This window comes from Pristiophorus japonicus, chromosome 3, assembly GCF_044704955.1.
Source record: "Pristiophorus japonicus isolate sPriJap1 chromosome 3, sPriJap1.hap1, whole genome shotgun sequence".
Lineage (NCBI taxonomy): Eukaryota > Metazoa > Chordata > Chondrichthyes > Pristiophoridae > Pristiophorus > Pristiophorus japonicus.
The window spans coordinates 104,829,950-104,857,096 of record NC_091979.1 but is presented as its reverse complement, the minus strand read 5'-3'; the positions used below and the strand labels follow the sequence as shown (position 1 = coordinate 104,857,096).

Genomic DNA, 27,147 nt, shown 5'->3' with positions numbered 1-27,147 from the left:
CTTATACAGTGGACATGGTCCGAGAGCTGGTTTTGATGCATCAAACATGATTGCAAAGGCTTCTCTCATGGTATTTTTGTGAAACAGTGCATGGAGACCATGGCAGAAATTGTGCGTCTTCATCAAGATTAGCTCGTCACACCGAAGAATTCAGTGAAGAATGGAACGGTTTAAGGAGTTCCCAAGACAACTGTTTGAAAAGGTCCAGAGTAGTGCGGTACAACCTTGCTATGGTTGGAAACACTGACATGGACACTAATCAATTGCTCATTTTTGTTAAAGGAATTGACGACTCCCTCAACATAATCAAAGAACACTCTGTTTTGATCTGCGTGCAAACCACAAAAGGTATAAATCAATCTCAGTATGTTGATAATTCCCACATTGAAAAGGAACTCAATTTATTTTTTAGTAGAACCTTGCTTCTTCTTGCATCTGGAAGACAATCATAGGCCAAGCTTACTAGCCTGACCACTAATGGTGCTGCAACCTTGCTTGAAGGAGACACCAAATTCAAGGTATTTGTCAAAGAGATGGCAACTGATGAAAGCCTATGCTGCCTTTTGCTGTATTCTGAATAACTGTTACCCTAAAGGTGAAGGCAACATTGAATGCATCATTTGTGTTGCAGATGTACTGCAGCTATTACAAATCGAGAATGAAGACTCCAGCATTTGAATTTGCCAGCCATTGTCAACACTTGCCCGAGTTGTTTAGAAATGCCCTTACTGTCAGTGTTGAAATGGAACTGACTGGACCCCGACACAACACACAATGACCATGTGCAGAGCAGGCTCAATCTGCTGGGTGTGCCAGCATTCTAAGAGTATATGCCAGAGGTGCTTGTAGCGAAATGATGCCATGCATGCGGTCTTTACTTGGCAGCGCATTTATGTGCAAACAAACCCTTTCACAAATAAATCTGCAGCAGTCCCACTTCTGCTCAAGTCTCACAGTTGAACACCTGCAAGATGTCCTTTGGTTGACAAAACTGTCAACACAAATGAAAGCTCTTGTAAAGCAGAGCAAGTTCAGATTTCATACCGAGAAACTGGCCTATACTGTTATGTAACAAATGATTGTTCAGTAACTGTATGTTTTGTTGTAAATATGAAGCCAAGATCTTATCTGCAAAACATTGTGAAGGGATGTGCGAATGTTTATTCAATGTACAAATGTTTTCTTCAAATAAAAGGTGATCGTTTAATCAGGATTCTGCCGGCCCCCAAAGTATTTGACTCATATATGGCCCACACAATGGTCGTGGGTATGTCAAACCAGCTCCCTGCTCCAAAAGATTGGACATCACTATTCTCAGCTCTTCCAATCTGTAATTTGCTCTGACACATTAACTTACTTTGCAACTCTTCATCTTCTGCAAAAGTTGGATTATCCATTAGGTACTGCTGTGCCTCTGACCATGTTGTGCAGTAAGTTACATTAGCCATGTTGTCGAGGATGTTCTTCAATGCCTGGGTGTTTCTCTTTCTCAGTTGCCTTGCTTGCTCCTGAAGTCAGGTAAAAGTTGACTTTACTGATCACTGAAGCATGGAACATACAAATACACAAACCAAAAGGCATAAAACCTGATGTCAAATGGCTTTTCTTGTTATATGACTTCTTAAATAATCAAACCTTTTCTTTTTTGGCCAGGAAAAACAAAACATCTTCATAGATCTCCTGCCGATCCCGCTCAGGAACTGCAGTCCATACTTCACTCTCTCCAAACATCTGTTCAGCTTTCCTGGAACATTACAAATCAGTTTTTTTTTTAAATGCATAAACAACACAAAAAAAATCAACATGGTTCAGCAATTTCCGTCAGTGAGTAGCTGAGCTGTATGGACCAGGGAGGCTCTACATTCAATCTTTGGTTTGTGCTGTGTTAGCCGACGTCAGCCAAACCGGTGATAAGAGGTGCTACAATTGGCCTCAGTGCCTCTGGGTTAAAGAAAGGTCAGTCAGTCAGAGTTCTCACACCTGGCTAATATCCAACAACTCATGCTAGGAGTGCGCATGGCTGAGAGCAGACTTGACAAATAACAAACTGACTCTCTCTCACACTTGAACAATGGATACTTGGGCAAAGTACCAGAGGATAACTAGTACCTTTGGATCTGTACCCAAGCAAGGAGTCAATACTTCAGGAAAGAGAGGGGAAAAAATCAGGAGAATGTTTGAAAAACAGATCCAACCTTTTTTTTTAAAAAAAGACCCAAAATTTGCTGTGGCAGAGCAATGAACAGCGCCCGTTTAATGTCAACAATGTTTTGCCCTGCAAGTTGCTAGAAGTGCGAGATGGAAATGGCGCGGTGCCCGCTACAGAGCATTTCGAATGAGTGAACATAGCAAGCAACTGTGTATCTCCATAACCAATCAGATTGAAGCAATATGAAATTAATAGTGCAAGGGCAGAGAAGGAAATATAAATTAAGAGTGAATGAATTCATTGTCAAATCAGGTACAGAAAGATAAATAGAGAGAATGAAAGAGATTTGATTAGGATAAAAGAGAAAGAAAAAGTAAAAAAAATATATATTTTAAATTTGTTTTAAAAAAAAAATCTAAACTCCAACAGCAATTAAAACCTGAACTCCATACTTTAGTACATTTTCAGCGCCAGGAAGGTTGGACTTGGTTACTTAACTTTCTGTGGTGAGTTTACTTTGTATCTACTGTACAAGTACAGGAACTTCATGCCACTCAATACATTTGAATGGGAAGCCAGACAGCGAGGTTCCGCAAAGCCAACGACATCTCTGACAGCAACTTTCGATTTCTGCATTTAATCGCACATCTGCTTTCGCCTGAAATTGCGGTCGTATTTGCACATAAATAACAGTGAGTGCGATTAGCCTCGCCATTCCTTTGACAGCAAAGTTTGGGCCAATATGGTGAAAATAATCTCCCAAGAATAGAAATGAATGTGGTTTACAAACTCCCAATTTTTGGTTATAATTGCTAGTTTGCACAGAAGTCAAGTAAAAAGGCAATAGAAAAAAAATTTCAATTCAATAAAATTAGAACCAGAACGGATGCTTTTTTCTTGCCGCATTTCTTTGGAAAAGAGAATTTTGAATCTCTGTCGATACAGTTTTCAGGTGATGACAACTCCATACAGCACTGTTTGCTCAGCCGTACATATTGGCCATGGAGAGTGACAATATCAGGAGAGAGATTTCTGCTTTGTTTCAGTAGTGCACCAATGGAAAATTGACAGCTATACTTAGTTGCCAAACAATATTATTTAGCTGGTTACACCCAGACCTCATTTTAAGTGTTTGAACAGGAAGGAATCAATTAATTTAGGGAATATTTGAATGACCTGGTTAAGAAAGTGTGGCTAAAAAAATTGGCCCCTCAATGTCTTCCATTATCGCTTCGGGAGGGGGGGGGACGGGGACGATAACTGGGCGTTAACCAGGCATGGCAATAACGTTGACTATCGGCATATTTGGCAGGAGATTTGCGCCCTGATCTCCTTCGGCCGGAGATCGTTACGCCATCACCGTGCGCATTGCCCCGGACCCGGGTTCCACCCCCTGCAGCATTGCCGGGCGAAAACACCAGCAGCTGGAGGCGGCGTCCATCTGCAGGAGGTGGCTGGGCTCTTCGGGGACAATGATTAAAGAAGAGGTGGTCGAGTTAATTGAAAAAAATTTACCCGCTTTCAGGTTTGTTGCCACTCTTCTTTGCCTGCGATCGATCAGCCCGGCACTCTGCTTTAGTGCATCGGGCTGATCGCGGTTGCCGTCAGGGAGAAGTTATGTTTTTATTTGGCAGAGCCTGCACGTTGGCCATTCCCTTTAAGGGAGGGAAGAAGCTGTTGAACACGGCAGCGCTGCACGGCCCAGTGTGCTACTCAACATACCGCCCCGCCTGCTGCCTCTTGCGCTCCAGGAAGGAAGGGGAGCGCCGGATTTAGCACTCCACTTCCTTCCTGGAGCGCTACCCCTGAACTTTTTTTTTTTAAAGTAGCAAAGATTAGCATCTGCCGCTAATCTTTTCTACTTTTAAAAGTTAGCGCCCCAAATGGGATTCTCCCGAATTTCTCCCCCATATCCCTAAAAAGGTCAATGAACAAATTCATATATTTAAATTAACATGGAAAAATACTTCAGACTGTAGAGAGTCAAAGCTTACTGCAATATTTAATTAAAATCAACACAAGTAACATTGTCCATAACCGAGGCAACCAATGATTGTAACTGCCCAAAGAAAATACGAAGAAAGATTCCATGTCTTAATTGGTCACATGGGCATTCACGAGTCATTTTGTTAAACAAATATTGCAGTTGCCGACAAAAGTAGAATGCTAAAATTACATTCTACATGCACCTTCTCATGCATTTATACCAACAAATAAAATACCGTTACACTAAAAATCCATTCAGTGGCATAGATAATCTTGAGTAAGGTTTTACTAGATCTAGTAAACTGAAAAAAATTGTACAGTAATGAATAAACTGAAATCTAGTTTTTGTTTATTGGACTGATTTTCTCCATCAACTTTAACAGGTGTGCAATAGCTACTTTGCATTTTCTTCAGCAAACATCTACCACCACCTGGTGGCGGTGACATGCTATTAAATAATAATTACGCATTAAAGCTTTTCATCGAAAGTTCCATCATAGATGCCTCCAACTTTACTTGCTACAATTACAAAGATAGATGCATGGGTTCTCTAATTGCCATAATTTCTCAAACTCAAAAACGAAAAATAAACATAAAAATGTCTTTCCAAATTAAGAACAAAAAAGGCCTCTTTGTTTATTTGACAGGTTTCTATGCAATCCTATTACAGACTCTACCATCTACTAATGTAACTGGGATATCGCATGACAAAAGTATAAAAAGCTGAGGATACTTGACACCAAACCTAAACGAAGGTTAATTCACGTGGCAACTAGTCATCTTCAAGTTAGCAATGAAATCAGCACTTACACACATTTTCTAAATGAACACTGACCCGAGTTTTAAAGCGTAAAACACGTGACATTTTAGCAAAATGTTAGTGAACAAAAGAACTGTGTTCCTTAATTTCATCATTTTTGGTAGAATTGATAATACTACCAAAATTGATTGACAGGAAACTGTCAAGCATTTTTTAAAATATACTACAAGCAAAGTAGCAATTCCAGTACCTCATCTAGATCACAATTCTATCATAAACTGAATGAAGTAACGGCAGTTTCATATTCCTGCCTACCTGCAGTATGATCCCCAGTTACATAGGCCATTATGTGGGATGATGAAAAACATTACAACTACAGCGTCTGTCATTTTTCCCTGCTGACGTGGAGGGAGGGTTTAGGGAATTGATTTGCTAATTATTTACATTTAGAATAATCTTCTTTAAAAATGTATTTTAATTCGACTAATTTTCTTCCTTTCAGCTACTTTTCAAGTTACTGAAGGTTCAATCAACATTCTAACATTTTGCAGAGCCATTGGTTTATGTGAATATAGAATGAATTGATGTTAACCAAATCACGGAACAGATGTACATAACCATTAGGCAGCTTCCTTAGCCAAATGGGAATAAACATCTCTTCATTACCAGTCAACAAGATTACAAAGCAGTATTTATAACAAAAAACATGCGCCTTATTCAGGATAAGGAACTGCACAGTACTGCGAAAATGACAAACAGTATAGATAGAACTGATCTGTCGGATTACCATTATGACTTAGTATTTGATAAATTTTTACATAATCGTGATAGAAATATCTGTACCTGTATCTGGTAGTAGATGTCATTTTTTCATGGTTTTCAAGAAATCGCTGAAAGTTTTCTTTTGCTTCTTTATAGCGGAGCCTAGCTTCTTCCTTCTCCTCTTTTTCAGTCTGTATTTTATATGCATTAAATGCTTGCTTCTTTTCACTTAGTTTTGGTAATGCACTGCATGGTTCAAAGAAAAAGACTGGTTACAATTGGGAAACAGTGGTGAAGAAATTAAAATACAAGATACCACCAGAACAATGAGTTTAACAAACCAATCCACGAAGATTGCAAAATAATCGAAACAGCACATTTCATATTTTGGGCAGATTAGTATTAAAAATAGTGATTCTTACCATCAAAATTTAAAAACATCTCTAATAAAAATTTTTAATATCAGACAAAAATAAAATAATTGAAAATAAGTAGATTAACTGAACAGGTATCCACACATAACAAATAGTAGGCCATGTGGCCCCTCGAGCCTGCTCTGCCATTCAATAAAATCCTGGCCTCAACTCCACTTCCCTGCCCACTCCCCATAACCCTCGATTCCGTTATTGTTCAAAAATCTGTCTATCCCCACCTTAAATACATTCAATGACACAGCCTCCGCAGCTCTCTGGGGTAAAGAATTCCAAAGATTCACGACCCTCAGAGAAGAAATTCCTCCTCATTTCCATTGTAAATGGGTGACCCCTTATTCTGAAACGATGCCCCCTAGTTTCCCCTCGAGGGGAAACATCCTCTCTGCATCTACCCTGTCAAGCCCCCTCAGAATCTTATACATTTCAATAAGATCACCTCTCAGTCTCCAATGAGTATCGGCCCAACTTAATCAACCTTTCTTCATATTACAACCCTTTCATCTCAGGAATCAACCTCGTGAACCTTCTCTGAACTGCCTCCAATACAAGTATATCCTTCCTTAAATAAGGAGAGTAAAACTGTACACAGTACTCCAGGTATGGTCTTATCAATGCCCTGTGCAGGTGTAGCAGGACTTCGCTACTTTTATACTGCATCCCCTTTGTAATAAAGACCAACATTCCATTTGCCTGTATAATTACTTGATGTACCTGCATACAAACTTTTTGTTAGGATGATGTTATGTGCTGAGAGAAAGAAACAATCAAACTGGAAAACTGGAAGTTGATAGTTTGGAGGGGGTAAAGAGAAAAATAAACATTAAATTCACATACAGTCGTTGATGTAGAATATTTTAATGATAAAAATACGGCGAGACCAGCAACTGATCGGAGCAGAGATAAGGGGAGCGCGGGCAGGAGCCGGGGCAAAATACCGCCAGCAGCCAATCGGAGCAGAGGTAAGGGGAGCCAGCCCAACCAGCACCAACTGACATCGGTAGACAAGAAGTAAAAAGAATTGAGGTGTGACGTCGCAGGAAAGCAGGTAAGTGATTGGTTGGTCTGTATTTCTCCCTTTTTTTCTTGGGCATTGGTTGAAATTAAGAGCCGGGATTAAAAATTTGAACTTTCAAAATGTGAAAACGTAATTAATTAAATGCACTAGAGATGGCAGGGCAGGTGATGTGTCATTGCTGCTGCATGTGGGAGCTGGTGGGCTCCATTGAGGTCCACGGCGGCCACATCTGCAGTAAGTGTTGGCAACTCGAGGAACTTCGGCCCCACGTTGATGAGCTGGAGTCAGAGCTGCTGACACTGTGACACATCAGGGAGGGGGAAGAGTTACCTGGACACTGTTTCAGGAGGCAGTTACAACCCTTAGATTAATGAATTCAAATTTGGTCCATGGTCAGGGACAGGAGGGTGTGACTACGTGAGGCAGGTATGGGGAGCCAGGAGGTAGTGATTGAGGAGCCTCAGCCCTTGCTCTTGTCCAACAGGTACGAGGCTCTTACTCCCTGTGTGGACGACAGCAATGAATGCAGGGAGGATGAGCAAACTGACCACAGCACCGTGGTACTGGGGGCCATTCAAGTGGGGGGAATGTTGTAGTGGTAGGGGACAGTATAGTTCTCTGCAGCCGAGAGCTGGAGTCCCAAAGACTGTGTTGTCTGCCCGGTGCCAGGGTTAAGGACATCTCTGGGCTGGAATGGGAGGGGGAAGATCCAGTTGTCGTGGTCCATGACATAGATAGAACAAAGAAAGAGGTTCTGCTGAGGGAGTATGAGCAGCTAGGGGCTAAATTAAAAAGCAGAACCACAAAGGTAATAATCTCTGGATTACTACCTGAGCCATGAGCAAATTTGCATAGGGTAAATAAGTTGAGAGAGATGAACACATGGCTCAAAGACTAGTGTGGGAGAAATGGGTTTTGGTTCATGGGGCACTGGCACCAGTACTGGGGCAAGGGGGAGCTGTTCCATTGGGACGCGGTCCACTTGAACCATGCTGGGACTAGCGTCCTGCCGAATTAAATAACAAGGGCTGTAGAGAGAGCTTTAAACTAAATAGTCGGGGGGGGAAGGCTTCAGGTGAGCGGAAATTTAAAAAGTCAAAGAGCAACGAGAAGGCAATAGACCAGGATAGCAGTGGGGGAAAATGATAACCAAAGTGTAACAGGAAGGGACAGAATGTATAAAAATAAGAGTGCAACAAAAAGTGGGGTTAAAGCAGGGAAAAACGGTTAAAAAAAAATTAATAGCTCTTTTTCTGAAGTCACACAGCATTCATAACAAGATAGATGAGTCGACGGCACAAATAGATATAAATGAGTATGATCTGATAGCGATTACAGAGACGTAGTTGCAAGGTGATCAAGGCTGGGAACTGAATATTCAGGAGTATTTGACAATTTGGAAGGATAGACAGAAAAGAAAAGGAGGTGGGGTAGCTCTGTTAATAAAGGATGAGATCAGTGCAGTAGTGAGGAATGATAGTGGCTCAGAAGATCAAGATGTGGAATCAGTTTGGGTGGAGATAAGAAATAATAAGGGGAAGAAGTCACTGGTGGGAGTAGTCTACAGGCCCCCCCAAACAGTAACCACACTGTTGCACAGAGTATAAATCAAGAAATAATGGAGGCTTGTAAGAAAGGAACGGCAATAATCATGGGTGTCTTTAATCTTCATATTGATTGAACAAATCAAATTAGCCAAGGTAGCCTTGAGGATGAGTTCATAGAGTGTACCCAGGATGGTTTCCTTAAACAATACGTTGCAGAACCAACCAGGGAGCAGGTGATCTTAGATCTGGTACTGTGTAATGAGACAGGATTAATAGATGATCTCCTAGTAAAGGATCCTCTAGGAAAGAGTGATCACAGCACATTTAGCAAGTTGGCCACACCACAGGTAAAGGGTACATAGCCAGATAGGGGATGGGTGAACAACAGGAAGAGCAGTGGAAGGAAGGTAGTGCAGGGGTCCCCTGCGGTCATCCCCCCGCAAAACAGATACACCGCTTTGGGTACTGTTGAGGGGGATGACTCATCAGAGGAGAGCAGCAGCAGCCAAGTTCATGGCACCATGGGTGGTTCTGCTGCACAGGAGGGCAGGAAAAAGAGTGGGAGAGCTATAGTGGTAGGGCATTCTACTGTAAGGGGAATAGATAGGCGTTTCTGCGGCCACAATCGAGACTCCAGGATGGTATGTTGCCTCCCTGGTGCAAGGGTCAAGGATGTCTTGGAGCGGTTGCGGACATTTTGAAGGCGGAGGGTGAACAGCCAGTTGTTGTGGTGCATATAGGTACCAACGATATAGGTAAAAAACGGGATGAGGTCCAACAAGACGAATTTAGGGAGCTAGGAGCTAAATTTAAAAAGTAGGACCTCAAAGGTAGTAATCTCAGGATTGCTACCAGTGCCACGTGCTAGTCAGAGCAGGCATAGCAAGATAGCTCAGATGAATACGTGGCTTGAGAAGTGGTGCAGAAGAGAGGGATTCAAACTCCTGGGACATTGGAACCGGTTCTAGGGGAGGTGGGACCAGTACAAACCGAACGGTCTGCACCTGGGCAGGATCGGAACCAATGTCCTTGGAGGAGTGTTTGCCAGTGCTGTTGGGGAGGGGTTAAACTAATATGCCATGGGGTAGGAACCCCTATGCAGGAAGACATAAGAACATAAGAATTAGGAACAGGAGTAGGCCATCTAGCCCCTCGAGCCTGCTCCGCTATTCAATAAGATCATGGCTGATCTGGCCGTGGACTCAGCTCCACTTACCCGCCCTCTCCCCGTAACCCTTAATTCCCTTATTGGTTAAAAATCTATCTATCTGTGATTTGAAAACATTCAATGAGCTAGCCTCAACTGCTTCCTTGGGCAGAGAATTCCACAGATTCACAACCCTCTGAGAGAAGAAATTCCTTCTCAGCTCGGTTTTAAATTGGCTCCTCCATATTTTGAGGCTGTGCCCCCTCGTTCTAGTCTACCTTATCAGTGGAAACAACCTCTCTGCCTCTATCTTGTCTAGCCCTTTCATGATTTTAAATGTTTCTATAAGATCACCCCTCATCCTTCTGAACTCCAACAAGTAAAGACCCAGTCTACTCAATCTATCATCATAAGGTAACCCCTCATTTCTGGAATCAGCCTAGTGAATCGTCTCTGTACCTCTTCCAAAGCTAATATATCCTTCCTTAAGTAAGGTGACCAAAACTGCACGCAGTACTCCAGGTGCGGCCTTACCAATACCTTATACAGTTGCAGCAGGACCTCCCTGCTTTTGTACTCCATCCCTCTCGCAATGAAGGCCAACATTCCATTCGCCTTCCTGATTACGTGCTGCACTTGCAAACTAACCTTTTGGATCATGCACAAGGACCCCCAGGGAAGTAGAATGGGGGCAGAAGCAAAAGATACAAAGAAGAAAAGTAGAAGTGGAGGGCAAAGAAACCTAAGGCAAAAAGCAAAAAGGGCCACATTACAGCAAAATTCTGAAGAGGCAAATTGCGTTAAAAAGACAAGCCTGAAGGCACTGTGCCTCAATGCGAAGAGTGTTCGGAATAAGGTGGACAAATTAACTGCGCAAGCAGCAATTAACAAATATGATATAATTGGCATCACGGAGACATGGCTCCAGGGTGACCAACGCTGGGAACTCAACATCCAGGGGTATTCAACATTCAGGAAGGATAGACAGAAAGGAAAAGGAGGTGGGGTGGCATAGCTGGTTAAAGAGGAAATTAACACAATAGTAAGGAAGGACATTAGCTTGGATGATGTGGAATCGGTATGGGTGGAGCTACGAAATGCCAAAGGGCAGAAAACGCTAGTGTGAGTTGTGTACAGACCACCAAACAGTAGTAGTGAGGTTGGGGACAGCATCAAACAAGAAATTAGGGATGCGTGCAATAAAGGTACAGCAGTTATGGGCGACATTAATCTACATATAAATTGGGCTAACCAAACTGGTAGCAATGCAGTGGAGGAGGATTTCCTGGCGTGTATTAGGGATGGTTTTCTAGACCAATATGTCGACGAACCAACTAGAGGGCTGGCCATCCTAAACTGGGTGATGTGTAATGAGAAAGGACTAATTAGCAATCTTGTTGTGCGAGGCCCCTTGGGGAAGAGTGACAATAATATGGTAGAGCTCTTTATTAAGATGGAGAGTGACACAGTTAATTGAGAGACTAGGGTCCTGAACTTAAGGAAAGGTAACTTCGATGGTATAAGATGTGAATTGGCTAGAATAGACTGGCGAATGATACTTAAAGGGTTGACTGTGGATAGGCAATGGCAAACATTTAAAGATCACATGGATGAACTTCAGCAATTGTACATTCCTGTCTGGATTAAAAATAAAATGGGTAAGGTGACTCAACCGTGGCTAACAGGGGAAATTAAGGATAGTGTTAGATTCAAGGAAGAGGCATATAAATTGGCCAGAAAAAGCAGCAAACCTGAGGACTGGGAGAAATTTAGAATTCAGCAGAGGAGGACAACGGGTCTAATTAGGAGGGGGGAAATAGAGTATGAGAGGAAGCTTGCTGGGAACATAAAAACCGACTGCAAAAGCTTCTATAGATATGTGAAGAGAAAAAGATTAGTGAAGACAAACATAGGTCCCTTGCAGTCAGATTCAGGTGAATTTATAATGGGGAACAAAGAAATGGCAGACCAGTTGAACAAATACTTTGGTTCTGTCTTCACGAAGGAAGGCACAAATAACCTTCTGGAAATACTAGGGGACCGAGGGTCTAGTGAGAAGGAGGAACTGAAGGAAATCCTTATTAGGAGTGAAATTGTGTTCGGGAAATTGATGGGATTGAAGGCCAATAAATCCCCGGGGCCTGATAGTCTGCATCCCAGAGTACTTAAGGAAGTGGCCCGAGAAATAGTGGATGCATTGGTGATCATTTTCCAACAGTCTATCGACACTGGATCAGTTCCTATGGACTGGAGGGTAGCTAATGTAACACCACTTTTTAAAAAGGGAGGGAGAGAGAAAACGGGTAATTATAGACCGGTTAGCCTGACATCAGTAGTGGGGAAAATGTTGGAATCAATCATTAAGGATGAAATAGCAGCGCATTTGGAAAGCAGTGACAGGATCGGTCCAAGTCAGCATGGATTTATGAAAGGGAAATCAGCTTGACAAATCTTCTGGAATTTTGAGGATGTAACTAGTACAGTGGACAAGGGAGAACCAGTGGATGTGGTGTATTTGAACTTTCAAAAGGCTTTTGATAAGGTCCCACACAAAAGATTGGTGTGCAAAATTAAAGCATATGGCATTGGGGGTAATGTACTGATGTGGATAGAGAACTGGTTAGCAGACAGGAAGCATAGAGTTGGGATAAACAGGTCCTTTTCAGAATGGCAGGCAGTGACTAGTGGGGTGCCGGAAGGTTCAGTGCTGGGGCCCCAGCTATTTACAATATACATTAATGATTTAGACGAGGCAATTGAGTGTAATATCTCCAAGTTTACAGATGACACTAAGCTGGGTGGCGGTGTGAGCTGTGAGGTGGATGCTAAGAGGCTGCAGGGTGACTTGGACAGGTTAGGTGAGTGGGCAAATACATGACAGATGCAGTATAATGTGGATAAATGTGAGGTTATCCACTTTGGTGGAAAAACACGAAGGCAGATTATTATCTGAATGGCGGCAGATTAGGAAAAGGGGAGGTGCAACGAGACCTGGGTGTCATGGTACATCAGTCATTGAAAGTTGACATGCAGGTACAGCAGGCGATGAAGAAGGCAAATGGTATGTTGGCCTTCATAGTTAGGAGATTTGGGTATAGGAGCAGGGAGGTCTTACTGCAGTTGTACAGGGCCTTGGTGAGGCCTCACCTAGAATATTGTGTTCAGTTTTGGTCTCCTAATCTGAGGAAGGATGTTCTTGCTATTGAGGGAGTGCAGCGAAGGTTCACCAAACTGATTCCTGGGATGGCAGGACTGACATATAAGAGACGAGACTGGATCGACTGGGCTGTATTCAATGGAGTTTAGAAGGATGAGAGGGGATCTCATAGAAACATAAAATTCTGACGGGACTGGACAGGTTAGATGCGAGAAGAATGTTCCCGATGTTGGGGAAGTCCAGAACCAGGGAACACAGTCTAAGGATAAGGGGTAGGTCATTTAGGACTGAGATGAGGAGAAACTTTTTCACACAGAGAGTTGTTAAGCTGTGGAATTCCCTGCCGCAGAGAGTTGTTGATGCCAGTTCATTGGATATATTCAAGAGGGAGTTCGATATGGCCCTTACGGCTAAAGGGATCAAGGGGTATGGAGAGAAAGCAGGAAAGGAGTACTGAGGTGAATGGTCAGCCATGATTTTATTGAATGGTGGTGCAGTCTCGAAGGGCCGAATGGCCTACTCCTGCACCCATTTTCTATGTTTCTAATTCAATTGGAGGGTGAGAAAGTTGGATCTCAAACCAGTGTCCTGATCTTAAATAAAGATTACAAAGGTATGAAGGCAGAGTTGGCTAAAGTGGACTGGGAGAATAGATTAAAGTGTAAGACGGTTGATAAGCAGTGGCAGGCATTTAAGAAGATATTTCATAACTCTAAAACAAAAATATATTCCAGTGAGAAGAAAAGACTTTAAGAGAAGGGAGAACCATCCGTGGTTAACTAAGGAAGTAAAGGATGGTCTCAAATTGAAAACAATGGCATACAAAGAGGCCAAGATTCATGGGACGCCAAAGAATTGGGAAACTTTTAAAAACCAGCAAAGGTTGACTAAAAAAATAATAGAGGGAAGATAGATTATGAAAATAAACTAGCAAAGAAATATAAAAACAGATAGTAAGAGTTTCTACAGGTATATAAAAAGGGAGAGAGTAGCTAAGGTAAACGTTAGTCCCTTACAGGATGAGAATGGGGAATTAATAATAGAAAATAGGGAAATGGCAGAGGCTTTGAACAAATATTTTGTATCGGTCTTTACGCTAGAAGACACTAAAAACATCCCAATGATGGATAATCAAGGGGCTATAGGGAGGGAGGAACTTAAAACAATTACGATTACTAAACAAAAAGTACTCTGTAAAATAATGGGACTAAAGGTGGACAAGTCCCCTGGAGCCGATAGCTTGCAGCATAGGGTCCGAAAAGAAGTGGCTGCAGAGATAGTGGATGCATTGGTTGCAATCTACCAAAATTCCCTGGATTCTGGTGAGGTACCAGCGAATTGGAAAACCGCAAATGTGATATGTAATGCCCTTATTTAAAAAAGGAGGCAGACAGAAAGCAGGAAACTTTTGACCAGTGAGCCAGTGAAATCTGTCGTTGGGAAAATGCTGGAGTCGATTATTAAGGAAGCAGTAGCAGGACATTTGGAAAAACATAATACAGTTATGCAGAGTCAGCATGGTTTTATGAAAGTAGTCCCAGCATACATCCCTGCAGGACACCACTTCCCCCTTTCTGCTAGTTTGAGAAACTTCCCTTAACCATTTGTTTACTGTTCTTTTAACCATCTTTCAAATCCATTCTGTTATCTGGCCCCTAACTCCACACACCCAGATCGTTGTTATGAGTCTCTTACATGGCACCTCACGGGGTTGGGATAATATATTAGCATGGATAGAGAATTGGCTAACTAACAAAAAACAGAGAGTCGGGATATCTGGCTGGCAAACAGTAATTAGTGGGGTGCCACAACGATCAGTGCTGGGGCCTCAACTATTTACAATCTATATTAATGATTGAGATGAAGGGACCAAGTGTAATGTAGCCAAGTTTGCTGATAATACAAAGATGGGTGGGAAAGCAAGTTTTAAGGAGGACAACAAATCTGCAAAGGGATATAGACAGGCTAAGTGAGTGGGCAAAAATTTGGCAGATGGAGTATAAAGTGGCAAAGTGTGAAGTTATCCTCTTTGGCAGAAAAAATAAAAAAGCAAATGATTATTTAAATGGAGAGAAATTAAAAAATGCTGCAGTACAGAGGGACCTGGGGGTCCTTGTGCATGAAACACAAAAAGTTAGTATGCAGGTACAGCAAGTAATCAGGAAGGCAAATGGAATGTTGGTCTTTATTGCAAAGGGGATAGAGTATAAAGCAGAGAAGTCCTGCTACAACTGTACAGGGTATTGGTGAGGCCACACCAAGAGTATTGCGTACAGTTTTGGTCTCCTTATTTAAGGAGGGATATACTTGTACTGGAGGTAGTTCAGTGAAAGTTCACTAGGTTGATTCCTGAGGTGAAGGGGTTGACTTATGAAGAAAGGTTGAGTAGGTTGGGACTATAGTCATTGGAGTTCAGAAGAATGAGAGGTGATCTTATTGAAACATAAGATACTGATGGGGCTCGACAAGGTAGATGCAGAGAGGATGTTTCCACTTGTGGGGAAATAGTTTAAGAATAAGAGGTTGCCCATTTAGAACTGAGAGGAGGAATTTCTTCTGAGGGTTATAAATCTGTGGAATTCTCTGCACCGGAGAACTGTGGAGGCTGGGTCAGTGAATATATTTCAGGCGGAGATAGACAGATTTTTGAGCGATAAGAGAGTAAAGGGTTATGGGAGCGGGCAGGGAAGTGGAGTTGAGCCCAAGATCAGATCAGACATGATCTTATTGAATGGCGGAGCAGGCTCAAGGGACCAAATGGCCTCCTACTGCTCCTATTTCTTATGTTCTTATAATATAACATTTGCATATATTAATTAAACATCTGGAAACCAAGTTTTCCCATGCCATTGGTGCTCATTTTTTTTTTTAAAAGTTCGAACCAAAACATTTATTTATTTTAAATAAAAGCAGAAAATGCTGGAAATACTCAGGTGAGGAAGCATCAGTTTTGAATTGAGAAAATTCATATTTTTTGGTTTAGCCTGACCTGCTGAGTATTTCCAACATTATCTGTTTTTATTTCAGATGTCCAACCCCCCCTAGTATTTTGCTTAAGTTAATTTATTTGTAAGTTGTTCTCTTACTGTGGTAATAATTGTAATAAACTTTCAACATTGAAAACGTAATCTTTCTGAGAAGCTTCTGCTGTAACCCCAACACACGCCAAAGTATCGCACGTATATGGACATGCTCTTAGAACCTAGTAATAATGGGCCGTATATTGTAGCCTCTCTGAGTGCATAAAGCCTACTTTTACCAGCGTAAGAGTTTTAAAAGATAGAAAAAATAAATTTTATGACTAATTTTTCTATTACAAACCCTGTCCATTAAGATACGTTTATGTTTTAACACTATTAAAACATTTTTAAAAATTCAAAAAAATTATTTTTTTTCAAAAACATTTAATTTAATTTCTATTCATTTTAAATAAGTGAGGTGTTTTTTTTCTTTATGTATTGTGTTTTCTTTGTTTTTGGGGATATTCCCATTCACAGTAATGGGAGCTCCGTACAAACGAAACTCACCATTATGATCAATGGGAATACAGGTACAACATCTGAAATCCAGAATTCTCGACCTAATCTGTGCCGAATTTTGGGTTTTGCCTCAAAAATGTCCAGTTTTCGGACAATAATTCCAAACGACTACATCAAGTATGCGCAAAATGTCCGGTTTTCGTAGTTCCAAATTCGGGACGTTGCACCTGTATTACATTTTCACTGGTGGTCCAGGGCCCATGTGATCCCAGGATGCGCCTACGCTCCTGGGTTATGTGGGCCTCGGAGCGGAAGTGTTCATTCCTCTGGGAAAACCAGGTATTTTTGTAATTTTTTTTGTGGTCATCATTTACCTTTTTTCCTCCTTTGAATTGTACGTGCTAAATGGCTTGGTCACATCTTCCATTTTTATTCCATTCTATCTGAATGCTTGGCACAAACAACTGAGCAGGAGCTCTTAAAACATTTTTTTAAGCATTCAACAGCTAGATTAAGGCAATGAGTAGCAGTAGCTCACAAACTCAATGGCCCGTAAACAGAAAAACAAATTCCAACCCACCATGATGTATGTTTACCTTGACAGATGGAACAACCTGCACATGTCCCTCATGAGGACAGCAGAAGAAAGACAAACTCTCCCCTGCCTCCCTTACCTGTTTAAGATGCTGCTAGTCAAGATCCCAGCTGAGTAATTCCGAGATCTCGACAGGCATAGGAATTATGGGAGGCAGATGCCATAAAACATGCCCCAAAAATCTTTTCAAATCCCCAAATATGAAGGAGGATTCAGCTATCTTAATCTCAGCATTTACTAGACTGTCCAACTCCAGAGTATTATGACCTGGAATTCAGAATGACCACACAACTCATGACTGAGTATGGAGAAGGGAGCCTTTCATATAGATCTGCAAGATCCTGCAAATCCACTGGGAGGACAGACGCACCAACGTCAGTGTTCTCGCTTAGGCCAACATCCCCAGCATCGAAGCACTGACCACACTTGATCAGCTCCATTGGGCGGGTCACATCATCTGCATGTTCGTCACGAGACTCCTCAAGCAAGTGCTCTACTCGGAACTCCTACACGGCAAGCGAGCCCCAGGTGGACAGAGGAAATGCTTCAAGGACACCCTCAAAGCCTCCTTGATAAAGTGTAATATCCCCACCGGCATCTGGGAATCCCTGGCCCAAGAGCGCCCAAAGTGGAGGAAGAGCGTCCGGGAGAGTGCTGAGCACCTCGAGTCTCGTCGCCGAGAACATGCAAAAATCAAGCGCAGACAGCGGAAGGAGCGTGCAGCAAACCAGGCTCCCCCACCATCCTTTTCTTCAACCACTGTCTGCCCCACCCGCATTGGACTGTATAGCCACCTGAGAACTTACTTTTAGAGTGGAAGCAAGTCTTCCTTAATTTTGATGGACTGCCTATGATGATGATAGCCCAGAGAATGACAAGGAAACACCTCACAGTCTCAACTGAACTCCACCACCCCCTCCCCACCCCCACAGTTTACCAGCTTTTGCCCCAATCTGGTGCAAGAGAACTCCTTGCCACACTCACCATATGAGGAGTTTGAAACTGCCACGAGAAAGGCATCACCAGGCTAGACCAACCGCTTGACAAGGGCCACATTATCAGCTTTCAGACAGATTTCATCTCAACTGACACGACTAATAACGTTAGCTCCAAATTAAACACTTTCCCCAGGACTCGGCCACACTGAAAAACTCCACAGTAAGGCAACACTCAACAGCACCCTTGTTTCCAACAGACCCTCACAAATACATTTCTAGCCTCCAGTTATGACACTTCAAAAGTACTTCATTGGCTGTAAAGAGCTTTTGGACATCCGGTGGTCATGAAAGGCGCTACATAAATACAGGTCTTTCTTTCTCCAGATCAAAAGGCAACACAGGAAGCCTGACGGGCCTAGGAGTGAGACCCAGGCCATCAGATAGAGGAGGAATGGAGACAGTTATGGAAACAGACCCTCACAACTATAGGCAAATGTAGGACATGACTTTGGGTAATACATAAAGTGCACCCCACAAATGATCCACAAATTCCACCCCTCCCTGGTGAATAACTGCTGGAGGGGCTGCAATTTAAAAGGCGCATAAATGCACATGTTCTGGTGCTTCACATTCAGCCGTTCTAGACAGCAGTCTGGGAAGCCAGAGAACACAATACAGCATTCATTTCCTGCAGACCTAGAGCTGTGCCTATTGGGCTTACCCACTGGAAAACATGCCCCACTAGCGATATCCCTAGTGTATCGATCACTGCCAGCTGCAAGATGATGTTTCCCTTCCCCCCCTTATGGAGAAAAACAACAAACATATACCAATTGCTATAGATAATGTACAGGCTTTTCCTGGAGTCTGTTTTTGGAAGCTAGAACATCCCAGCACACACACCCAGACTGCCTCCAAGAAAAACAAAACAACTTAGAACACAGCCACCAAAGATGTTCTTCCATTTCATTGGCCCCCGCAGCCCCACATGGGGCAATGATCTAACCTGAGACAATCTATGCAGACAGGATCCTCTAGACTCAGCAGAAATGGAGGAATGACATCAAATTCTGAATCCCAAAAATGTGTGGGTCTGTGTGTGCATAACTGTACCAACAACCTCAATATGTCAATGTATTGTAGGTGGGACAGAAATCTTAGGAAGTTTACAAATGTACATATTCTTTCCTGACCATTATTGTTCATTTAAAAATATATTTTTAGTTTTCTACTTCCAACAGTCACATAGCTTTGCTAACATTTAGTTATACATTTAAAACAAAACAGCTAGTTAATTCAGATTTTATTATGAGCAGAGGATCACAAAAGATTAAAAAGTTTTGAAACTTACCTATACCTAGGATCATTTATAATCATCTTCATTGCTTGCTCCCATGAGGCATTAGACTGAACACCCTAAAGAAACAGGTAACACCAGAGATTAAATGCAAATCTTTTACTGAAGTATGAAGTTCCTACAGACCTACAGACCTGGGAAGGCACCAGAAAAGCCGGGTTTCAGCACGCAATGCACATGCGCTGAAAACCGGCTTTCCCGATCTGTCAAGTTTCTGGCTTGACAGATCTCTTGGGAGCGAGGACACTTGCAGGACAAGATTTCCGATATTTACAAATATCTTGCTCTGCAAATGCCCTTTTAAATCTTGCGCCTGAAAAAGCCAGCGTCTCGCCTGCTTTTACAGGCGCAAGTGTTTAAAAATACGTAAAAACATTAAAATTAAATTAAACATATGAAAACAGACTTTATTGTTAAAAACACTCCCCACCACGGTAAGTTTATTTTAAGGCATCTTAAAAAAAAGTCAGGAAAATATTATTTTTTATAAAGAACTTTAATTTAAATGATTCTTAAATATGTCATGTATTTTTCTATTTCTTATTGATTGTGTGTGTGTTTGGGGGGGGGGGGGGGGAGGGGGGGTTCTCATTCATAATAATGGGAACTCCAACTTATGGAGTTCCCATTATTATGAATGATAAAATACTGTACCTTGATTGGCTGCCCAGAGCCATGTGACTACAGCTCCAGCCCTGCGCACGTCCTGACTTGCACGCGCTCTGATGCATAGGAGTGAAGGCCTCAGGCTTGAAAGTTCGAGCAGGCGCAGCAGCAACAGGTAAGTGTGTAGTTTTTTTTTTAACCTTTTTTCTTTAGTTTGCCCACGGGAAGACCTCTATCGGAATTTCAGGCCCTATATGTCTAACTAAAAACAAGTTGTCGATAAACCATTCTGCTCTCCAACTGAACATTGGGAAAATTGCATCTATCTTTTTTGGGTCGTGTCAAAAAACATTACCCTTACCCTGACTCCATTCCTCTCCCCAGCGGCTTACTTAGGTTGAAATACAAATTGCAAGATAAATACAAATGAAGGATGCTATTCATTCCATTTTAGCTCATCCACCTAGAATAAAGAAAATCTTACCCCTTCCCCCCCACCATTACATCATCTCAATTCTTGAATAAATCCATGATGCTTGGCAGCACAAGTCTACCTGGAAGTTCATGCCAAGTGTCAATCTCTTATTGTTTGAAAAAAGATTTGCTGACCACTCTCATAAATTTCCCATTCTCTAATTTTAACTTATGCCTTCTTGTTCTAGCTTTCTACCATATCTTGAAACAGTACTCCAGATTAACCTTAGCTATGGCACTTAATACACGCATCTCATGTAATCTGTAGGATCGACACTCGGGATGGCTCCTTTCGAGGCTGAAGAGCCCCAGTTTCTCCAGTCTTTCCTTGTAAATTAACCCTTTGGCACTAGAAATATGCCTCATGGTTCTTCTCTGCACTGCCTTCAGGGCTCAATGTCTCAACAGACAAAAAAACACTGCACTCAAGGTGGGGTTTGATCAGAGCATTGTATAGTTTTAATATGGCATCTTGTATTCAACTGACCTATCAATGTAATTAACCACTTTGTTCATTGCTGCTCCAATGACTCCTTTCCACTTCACCTTTAGCCATTTATTACCTTAAAAGATCTATAAAAATGCAAGTTGTTGTTGGTAGCTCTAATCATATAAATATAAATGAAGAATTTTGTGTCACTATCACTGAAAGAGGATTACTCAATACTATCGGCAAGAATTTTAATTAATTCTCTAACTTGTATGCACGTAATGTTATTTATTTTAAAAATTGGGTACAGAATATTGGAGAACATTGCAGCAAAAATTAAAATGATCCAAGAAGCTACCCAAGGCTGCAAGGTAATTTATTTTACAAGATTAAGTCAATGAGTTCCAACTGTTGTAACGCATTCAAAGTCAGAAAAATGTGTTCTCTACGCTGATTCAGTCACTGTTTCAATCTAAAATAAAATCTTTCCACTGACATCTATAAGCCCACTGATTGCCACATCTAACTAGATTATACTTTCCCCACCCCGGTTTCTGCAAGGTCTTCATTCCTTTCTCCCAGTTTTTCTCTCTCCATTACATCTGCTGTAGTTTCTGGATTATACTCCTTATGGCTAAAGGGATCAGGGGTATGGAGAGAAGGCAGGAGTGGGGAACTGAAGTTGCATGAACAGCCATGATCATATTGAATGGTGGTGCAGGCTCGAAGGGCCAAATGGCCTACTCCTGCACCTATTTTCTATGTTTCTATGTTTTTCTTCAGCTGAAGCTTCTCCTCCACCGTGAGGGGAAACAGAATCCTTGACTGGGTATGTCCCATTTTCTGAAGAGGCCATTCTCTCCGTAACACCATAGTTCACTCTTCCACCATTCCGACCGCCTGCGCTCCTTCCCCCGGCACCATCCCATGCAAGCACGGGATATGCAATTGTTTCCCATCCAACCCCTCCCAGTGTCCCAAACACTCATTCTGGGGCTGACAGCAATCTATTTATTCTTCCTTCAATCTAGTATTCTGTATTCCCCACTCACGGTGCATTTTCCTCTACAGTGGGGTGGGTTGGTAACCAAAGGAAACAGATTTAAGATGATTGGCAAAGGAACTGGGAAGTTGGAAGATGATTTTTTTTTAAAAAAGCATCAAGTTATGATCTAGAATGCACTGTCTGAAAGGGTGGTGGAAGCAGATTCAACAGTAACTTTCAAAAGAATATTGGGTATATACTTGAAAAATAAATATTTTTACGACTATGGGGAGTGGGACTAAATGGATCGCTCTCTGAAAAAACCTAAATGGAAATGTTGTACATGTTTTAAAATACAAAAAGATGGAGCTTGTTACAAATAACCAAGTTTTATCAATGATTCAAATACCATTTCTCAGACAATACCTTTTCTTTTAATAGTTCTTTAAATGCTTGTTTTGCCTCCTCTTTTGTGTTCCAGGTATATGTTTTCCTGACTGGCTCTTTTTTCACCTCCTCCTCTTTTTTTGGAATATCACTATGGAAAAGTAAGTTACAGAAATGATAACAAAACACTCAAATTATATTAAAATAACTTTAGAGCAATTTTGAAGCACGGTGGAATTAGCTGACTTTACTAATTATTTTCCCCGACATTTTACATTAATATGGCTGATTTACAATTGTTTGAACAATAAGCCTCGCATTACAACTGGAAATCAGGTCAGCCACAGAGACACCACAGCCACAGAATTTGTTTTTAGAAATTAAATAGAAAATTGATTTGTAGCATAAATCTATAAATAAGATTTTTGTTGTTAAACAAAGTACATTTTCAACTATATATTTAAAACAATAAACTGCAAAATATTAGACAATTCAGCTAGATTACAAATCACGTGGAGAAAGTTAAAGCATACTTTTCTTGAATCTCCTGCTTTGTCACTTCTTCCATTGGCTGACAAATGATCTCTACAGGTTCAGGCTCAGGCTGCTCAACAGCTAATGTTTGCTGCTTTTCATTATCATCAGTGGTTGTAACTTCATTCTCAATAACCTCCACTGGAGTGGTCGTTGTTGCCTCTTGAATAGAGGTTGATACAGTGGATACGGAAGCCTCCTTCACTCTGTTGAAAATATGTACAAGAAGATTTAGATGAATATCCATTAACTAAATATTTATTTTGATTTCACACACATAGATATGAAGCCTAAAACACTGCATAATTTCAGCAACCAAGTGGCATCAAAAGACCATTGCTTATGAACAAACCAACTGGTGAATGCACACACGGGTTGGGAATGCAGTAATAGATTATGCACTACAATGCTTTTGAGGCTTAGACATGTTGCACTTGATCAACTACAATTTTCTTCCACTGTAATAGGTTCCTGAAAAATTATCAGCATGACTTTGGAAATTGTTGATTACATTTTCAAATCACCTAACTTGATCCGTTTACCATATTAGAGTACCTGTCAGAAAAGATTAGTTGTTTTCCCTGGTTTCATTTAAAACAAATATTAAAACATCATTTTACTTGAAGTGAATAAAGCATTTGCATATTTTCAAAGAAAATCCTATAAAGAACAATATACCATTGAGCTTTTGCGTTCCACTGCAAATTTAAATGATTCCAATAAATGCATAATGGATGAAACTATTTAATGTAAACCTTTCAATGGGAGTTCTTAAATATCTCAACAGTACAGAAAAAAATCATAATTGCCTGATTTGCACATTTTCAAAAATCAGATTCTTAAATGTTAATTCCCAATAGGACTGATTTTAGAACACTCGGAAATGATGTTTGGAACATACCCATTTTCTTCCTCAGCTTTGATCATTTCTGTAGAAAAATAAAAACAGCATCGGATTGATTTACATCTGAAAATGGTTGAACACAGCATCAATGGCTACAAGATTATTTTAGCTAGGTATTCACACAGTATAAATTCGGCGAGGTCTGGACCAGCGAGGTCTGGAGATCAGAAGTGGAGAGGATGGATGAGGCACGGAGGAGCAGAGATCGGAGCCCAGAGGTGGGGCAGCGTGGACAAGACCAAGGGAAGGTGCAGAACGGGCCAATAGCGAGGCTGTGAGGCTCACATTGCGTACTATGAATTCCACGTAGAGAGGTCCTGTGGGAAGGAGGAAGGAAGGAGGACAGTCGGAGTATGTCCGAGTGTGTGTGTGTGTGTATGTATTGGCACATGTGGCGGAGCCTGGTCTCCAGTCGTCTTGGATCCCTTTGCCACTGGACCAAGACCGTGCTCCTTCAAGCCCGCGTGGTGTGCAACGGCCACCCCATGTTGAAAGAATTCACGCACAGGCATCTTCCACCATTTAAAATGAGTTCATCAGTCACCTGAGTACTCATTTTTTAGTGTGGAAGCAAGTCATCCTTGACCCCGAGGGACTGCCTATGATGATGATGATAAATTATGATGCAGTATTTGATAATAAAAATAGCTTTTTAAGGATACAAATCATTGTCAGCTGCGCCTGCTTTATTAAAATACAGAAGTTTCTACCATAAACTCTAGATACGTGTAATTGTTAAACAGAAAACCTTCCTTTGATAAATTTAACTGACTTAATTCAGCTGTGGCTCAGTGTGTAGCACACTCGCCTCAGAGTCAGAAGGTTGTGGGTTCAAGTCCCACTCCAGGGACGCGAGCACATAAATCTGGGTTGACACTCCAGTGCAGTGCTGAGGGAGTGCTGCACTTTCGGAGGTGCCGTCTTTCGGATGAGACGTTAAATTGCAGCCCCATCTGCTCGCTCAGGTAGATGTAAAAGATCCCACTACACTATTTTGAAGAAGAGCAGGGGCGATTTCCCTGATGTCCTGGCCAATATTTATCCCTCAATCCACACAACAAAAACAGATTATCTGGTTAGTATCACATTGTTGTTTGTGGGAGGTTGCTGTGCACAAATTAGCTGCTGTGTTTCCCCATTACAAAAGTGCTTGCTGGAAATCTCAGCAAGTCAAGCATTTGTGAAGCGAGAAACAGAGTTAACGTTTCAGGTTGATGACCCTTCATCAGAACTGACAATAATTCGAAATATAACAGATTTAAGAAGTGCTGGGGCTCTGAAAGGGGGAGGAGATGTGGGGGTGGAAAGAACAAAAGGGAAGGTCCGTGATAGGGTGGAAGGCAGAAGAGATGAGACACAAAGGAGCTGTAGGAGGCCGAGGAGAGGTCAGAATGGGAATGGAGCGGAGAATTAAAGTTATCGTTTTGCGGAACACCTCGGTTCAGTCCGCAAGGGTGACCCCAAGCTTTCAGTCGCCTGTCACTTTAATTCTGCGCTCCACTCCCACTCCTGACCTCTCCGTCCTCCACTGTTCCAATGAAGTTCAACGCAAGCTCGAGGAACTGTACCTCATCTTTCGTTTAGGCACTTTACAGCTTTCTGGACTCAACATCGAGTTCAACAATTTCAGACCATAACCTCTGCCCACTTTTTGTTCCTTTTCCTCGCCTTTTTTTATATGAACAAAAATCCCCCCCACCCCCCCATTTTAATTTTGTTTCTTTGTTTGCAGCTGGCAATTATTCCGCCATTCACACCCGCTTCGGATGCCCCCAATAGTTCGTTACCATCCTCAGCCTGCTCCACGACGACATGCAGGCCTTGATCGTTACCAACGGGTCCATTACAGACCCAATCCACATCCAGACCGGTGTCAAACAGGGCTGCATCATCGCCCCAACCCTCTTCACAATCTTCCTCGCTGCTATGCTCCATCTCACAAAGCTCCCAGCTGGGGTGGAACTAAACTACAGAACCAGTGGGTACCTGTTCAACCTTCGCCATCTCCAGGCCAGGTCCAAGACCACCCCAACCTCTGTCATCGAGCTACAGTATGCGGATGATGCCTGCATCTGCACACATTCAGAGGCTGAACGCCAGGACATAGTCAGCGTTTTTACTGAGGCGTACAAAAGCATGGGCCTTACGCTAAACATCCGTAAGACAAAGGTCCCCCACCAGCCTGTCCTCGCCGCACAGCACTGCCCCCCAGTCATCAAGATCCATGGCGCGGCCCTGGATAACGTGGACCATTTCCCATATCTCGGGAGCCTCTTATCAACAAGAACAGGCATTGACTACGAGATTCAACAGCGCCTCCAGTGCGCCAGTGCAGCCTTCGCCGCCTGAGGAAAAGAGTGTTTGAAGACCAGACCCTCAAAACTGCCACCAAGCTCATGGTCTACAGGGCTGAAGTAATACCCGCCTTCCTGTATGACTCAGAGACATGGACCATGTATAGCAAACACCTCAAGTCGCTGGAGAGATACCACCAAAGATGACTCCGCAAGATCCTACAAATCTCCTGGGAGGACAGACGCACCAACACCAGCATCCTCAGCCAGGCCAACAACCCCAGCATTGAAGCACTGACGACACTGTTCGCATGCCTGACACAAGACTCCCAAAGCAAGCGCTCTACTTGGAATTCTTTCATGGCAAACGAGCCAAAGATGGGCAGAGGAAACATTTCAAGGACACCCTCAAAGCCTCCCTGATTAAGTGCAACATCCCCACCGACACCCGAGCTCCTGGCCAGAGACTGCCCTAAATGGAGGAAGTGCATCCGGGAGGGCGCTGAGCTCCTCGAGTCTCATCGCCGAGAGCATGCAGAAAACAAGCACAGGCAGCGAAAAGAGCCAGTCCCATCCACCCCTTCTCTCAACGACTACCTGCCCCACCTGTGACAGAGACTGTGGTTCTCGTATTGGACTGTTCAGCCACTTTAGAACTCATGTTAAGAGTGGAAGCGTCTTCCTCGATCCAGAGGGACTGCCTATGATGAGACGCATTTTTTGTCTCCTAACTTGTGCTATTACCATCTCAATCCGGCCCATTATCGTTTTTGTCTCTTAGTTCTCTTCTGCCTTCCACCCGATGACAGACCTTCCCTTTTGTTCTTTCCACCCCTCCCCCCCTTTCAGTCCCCAGCACACTTCCTTAAGAATCTGTTACATTTCAAACCATTGCCAGTTCTGACAAATGGTTAACAACCCGAAATGTTAACTCTGTTTCTCTCTCCACAGATGTTGCCTGACCTACTGAGATTACCATTTTTTTCTGTTTTTATTTCAGATTCCAGCATCCGGTATTTTACTTTTGTGTTCCAAAAGTACTTCATTGGCTGTAAAGCGCTTTGAGACGTCCAGTGAACGTGAAAGGCGCTATATAACTGCAAGACTTTCTTTTTTTAAACAAACTAGTCAAAATTTAGAGCTTGCTCATATGATTTTACTAAGTAATTTAAGTTTGGAACCATGCAACAGGAATTACGATAAAAAT

The 27,147-nt window shown here is 42.2% G+C and overlaps 1 protein-coding gene across 3 annotated transcripts in view; it reads right to left on the bottom strand.

The window, feature by feature from the left end:
- prpf40a (PRP40 pre-mRNA processing factor 40 homolog A) overlaps positions 1 to 27,147 on the bottom strand; it is an 81,701-nt gene that overhangs the window by 27,904 nt on the left and 26,650 nt on the right. For all 3 annotated transcript variants that reach the window (XM_070875633.1, XM_070875632.1, XM_070875634.1), the window contains 7 exons: positions 23,644 to 23,671; positions 22,742 to 22,948; positions 22,248 to 22,359; positions 19,321 to 19,385; positions 5,739 to 5,903; positions 1,636 to 1,744; positions 1,358 to 1,508 (listed from right to left, as the gene is read on the bottom strand). In XM_070875633.1, the coding sequence (XP_070731734.1) occupies positions 1,358 to 1,508; positions 1,636 to 1,744; positions 5,739 to 5,903; positions 19,321 to 19,385; positions 22,248 to 22,359; positions 22,742 to 22,948; positions 23,644 to 23,671 (837 nt within the window). The remainder of the gene's footprint in view (positions 1 to 1,357; positions 1,509 to 1,635; positions 1,745 to 5,738; positions 5,904 to 19,320; positions 19,386 to 22,247; positions 22,360 to 22,741; positions 22,949 to 23,643; positions 23,672 to 27,147) is intronic.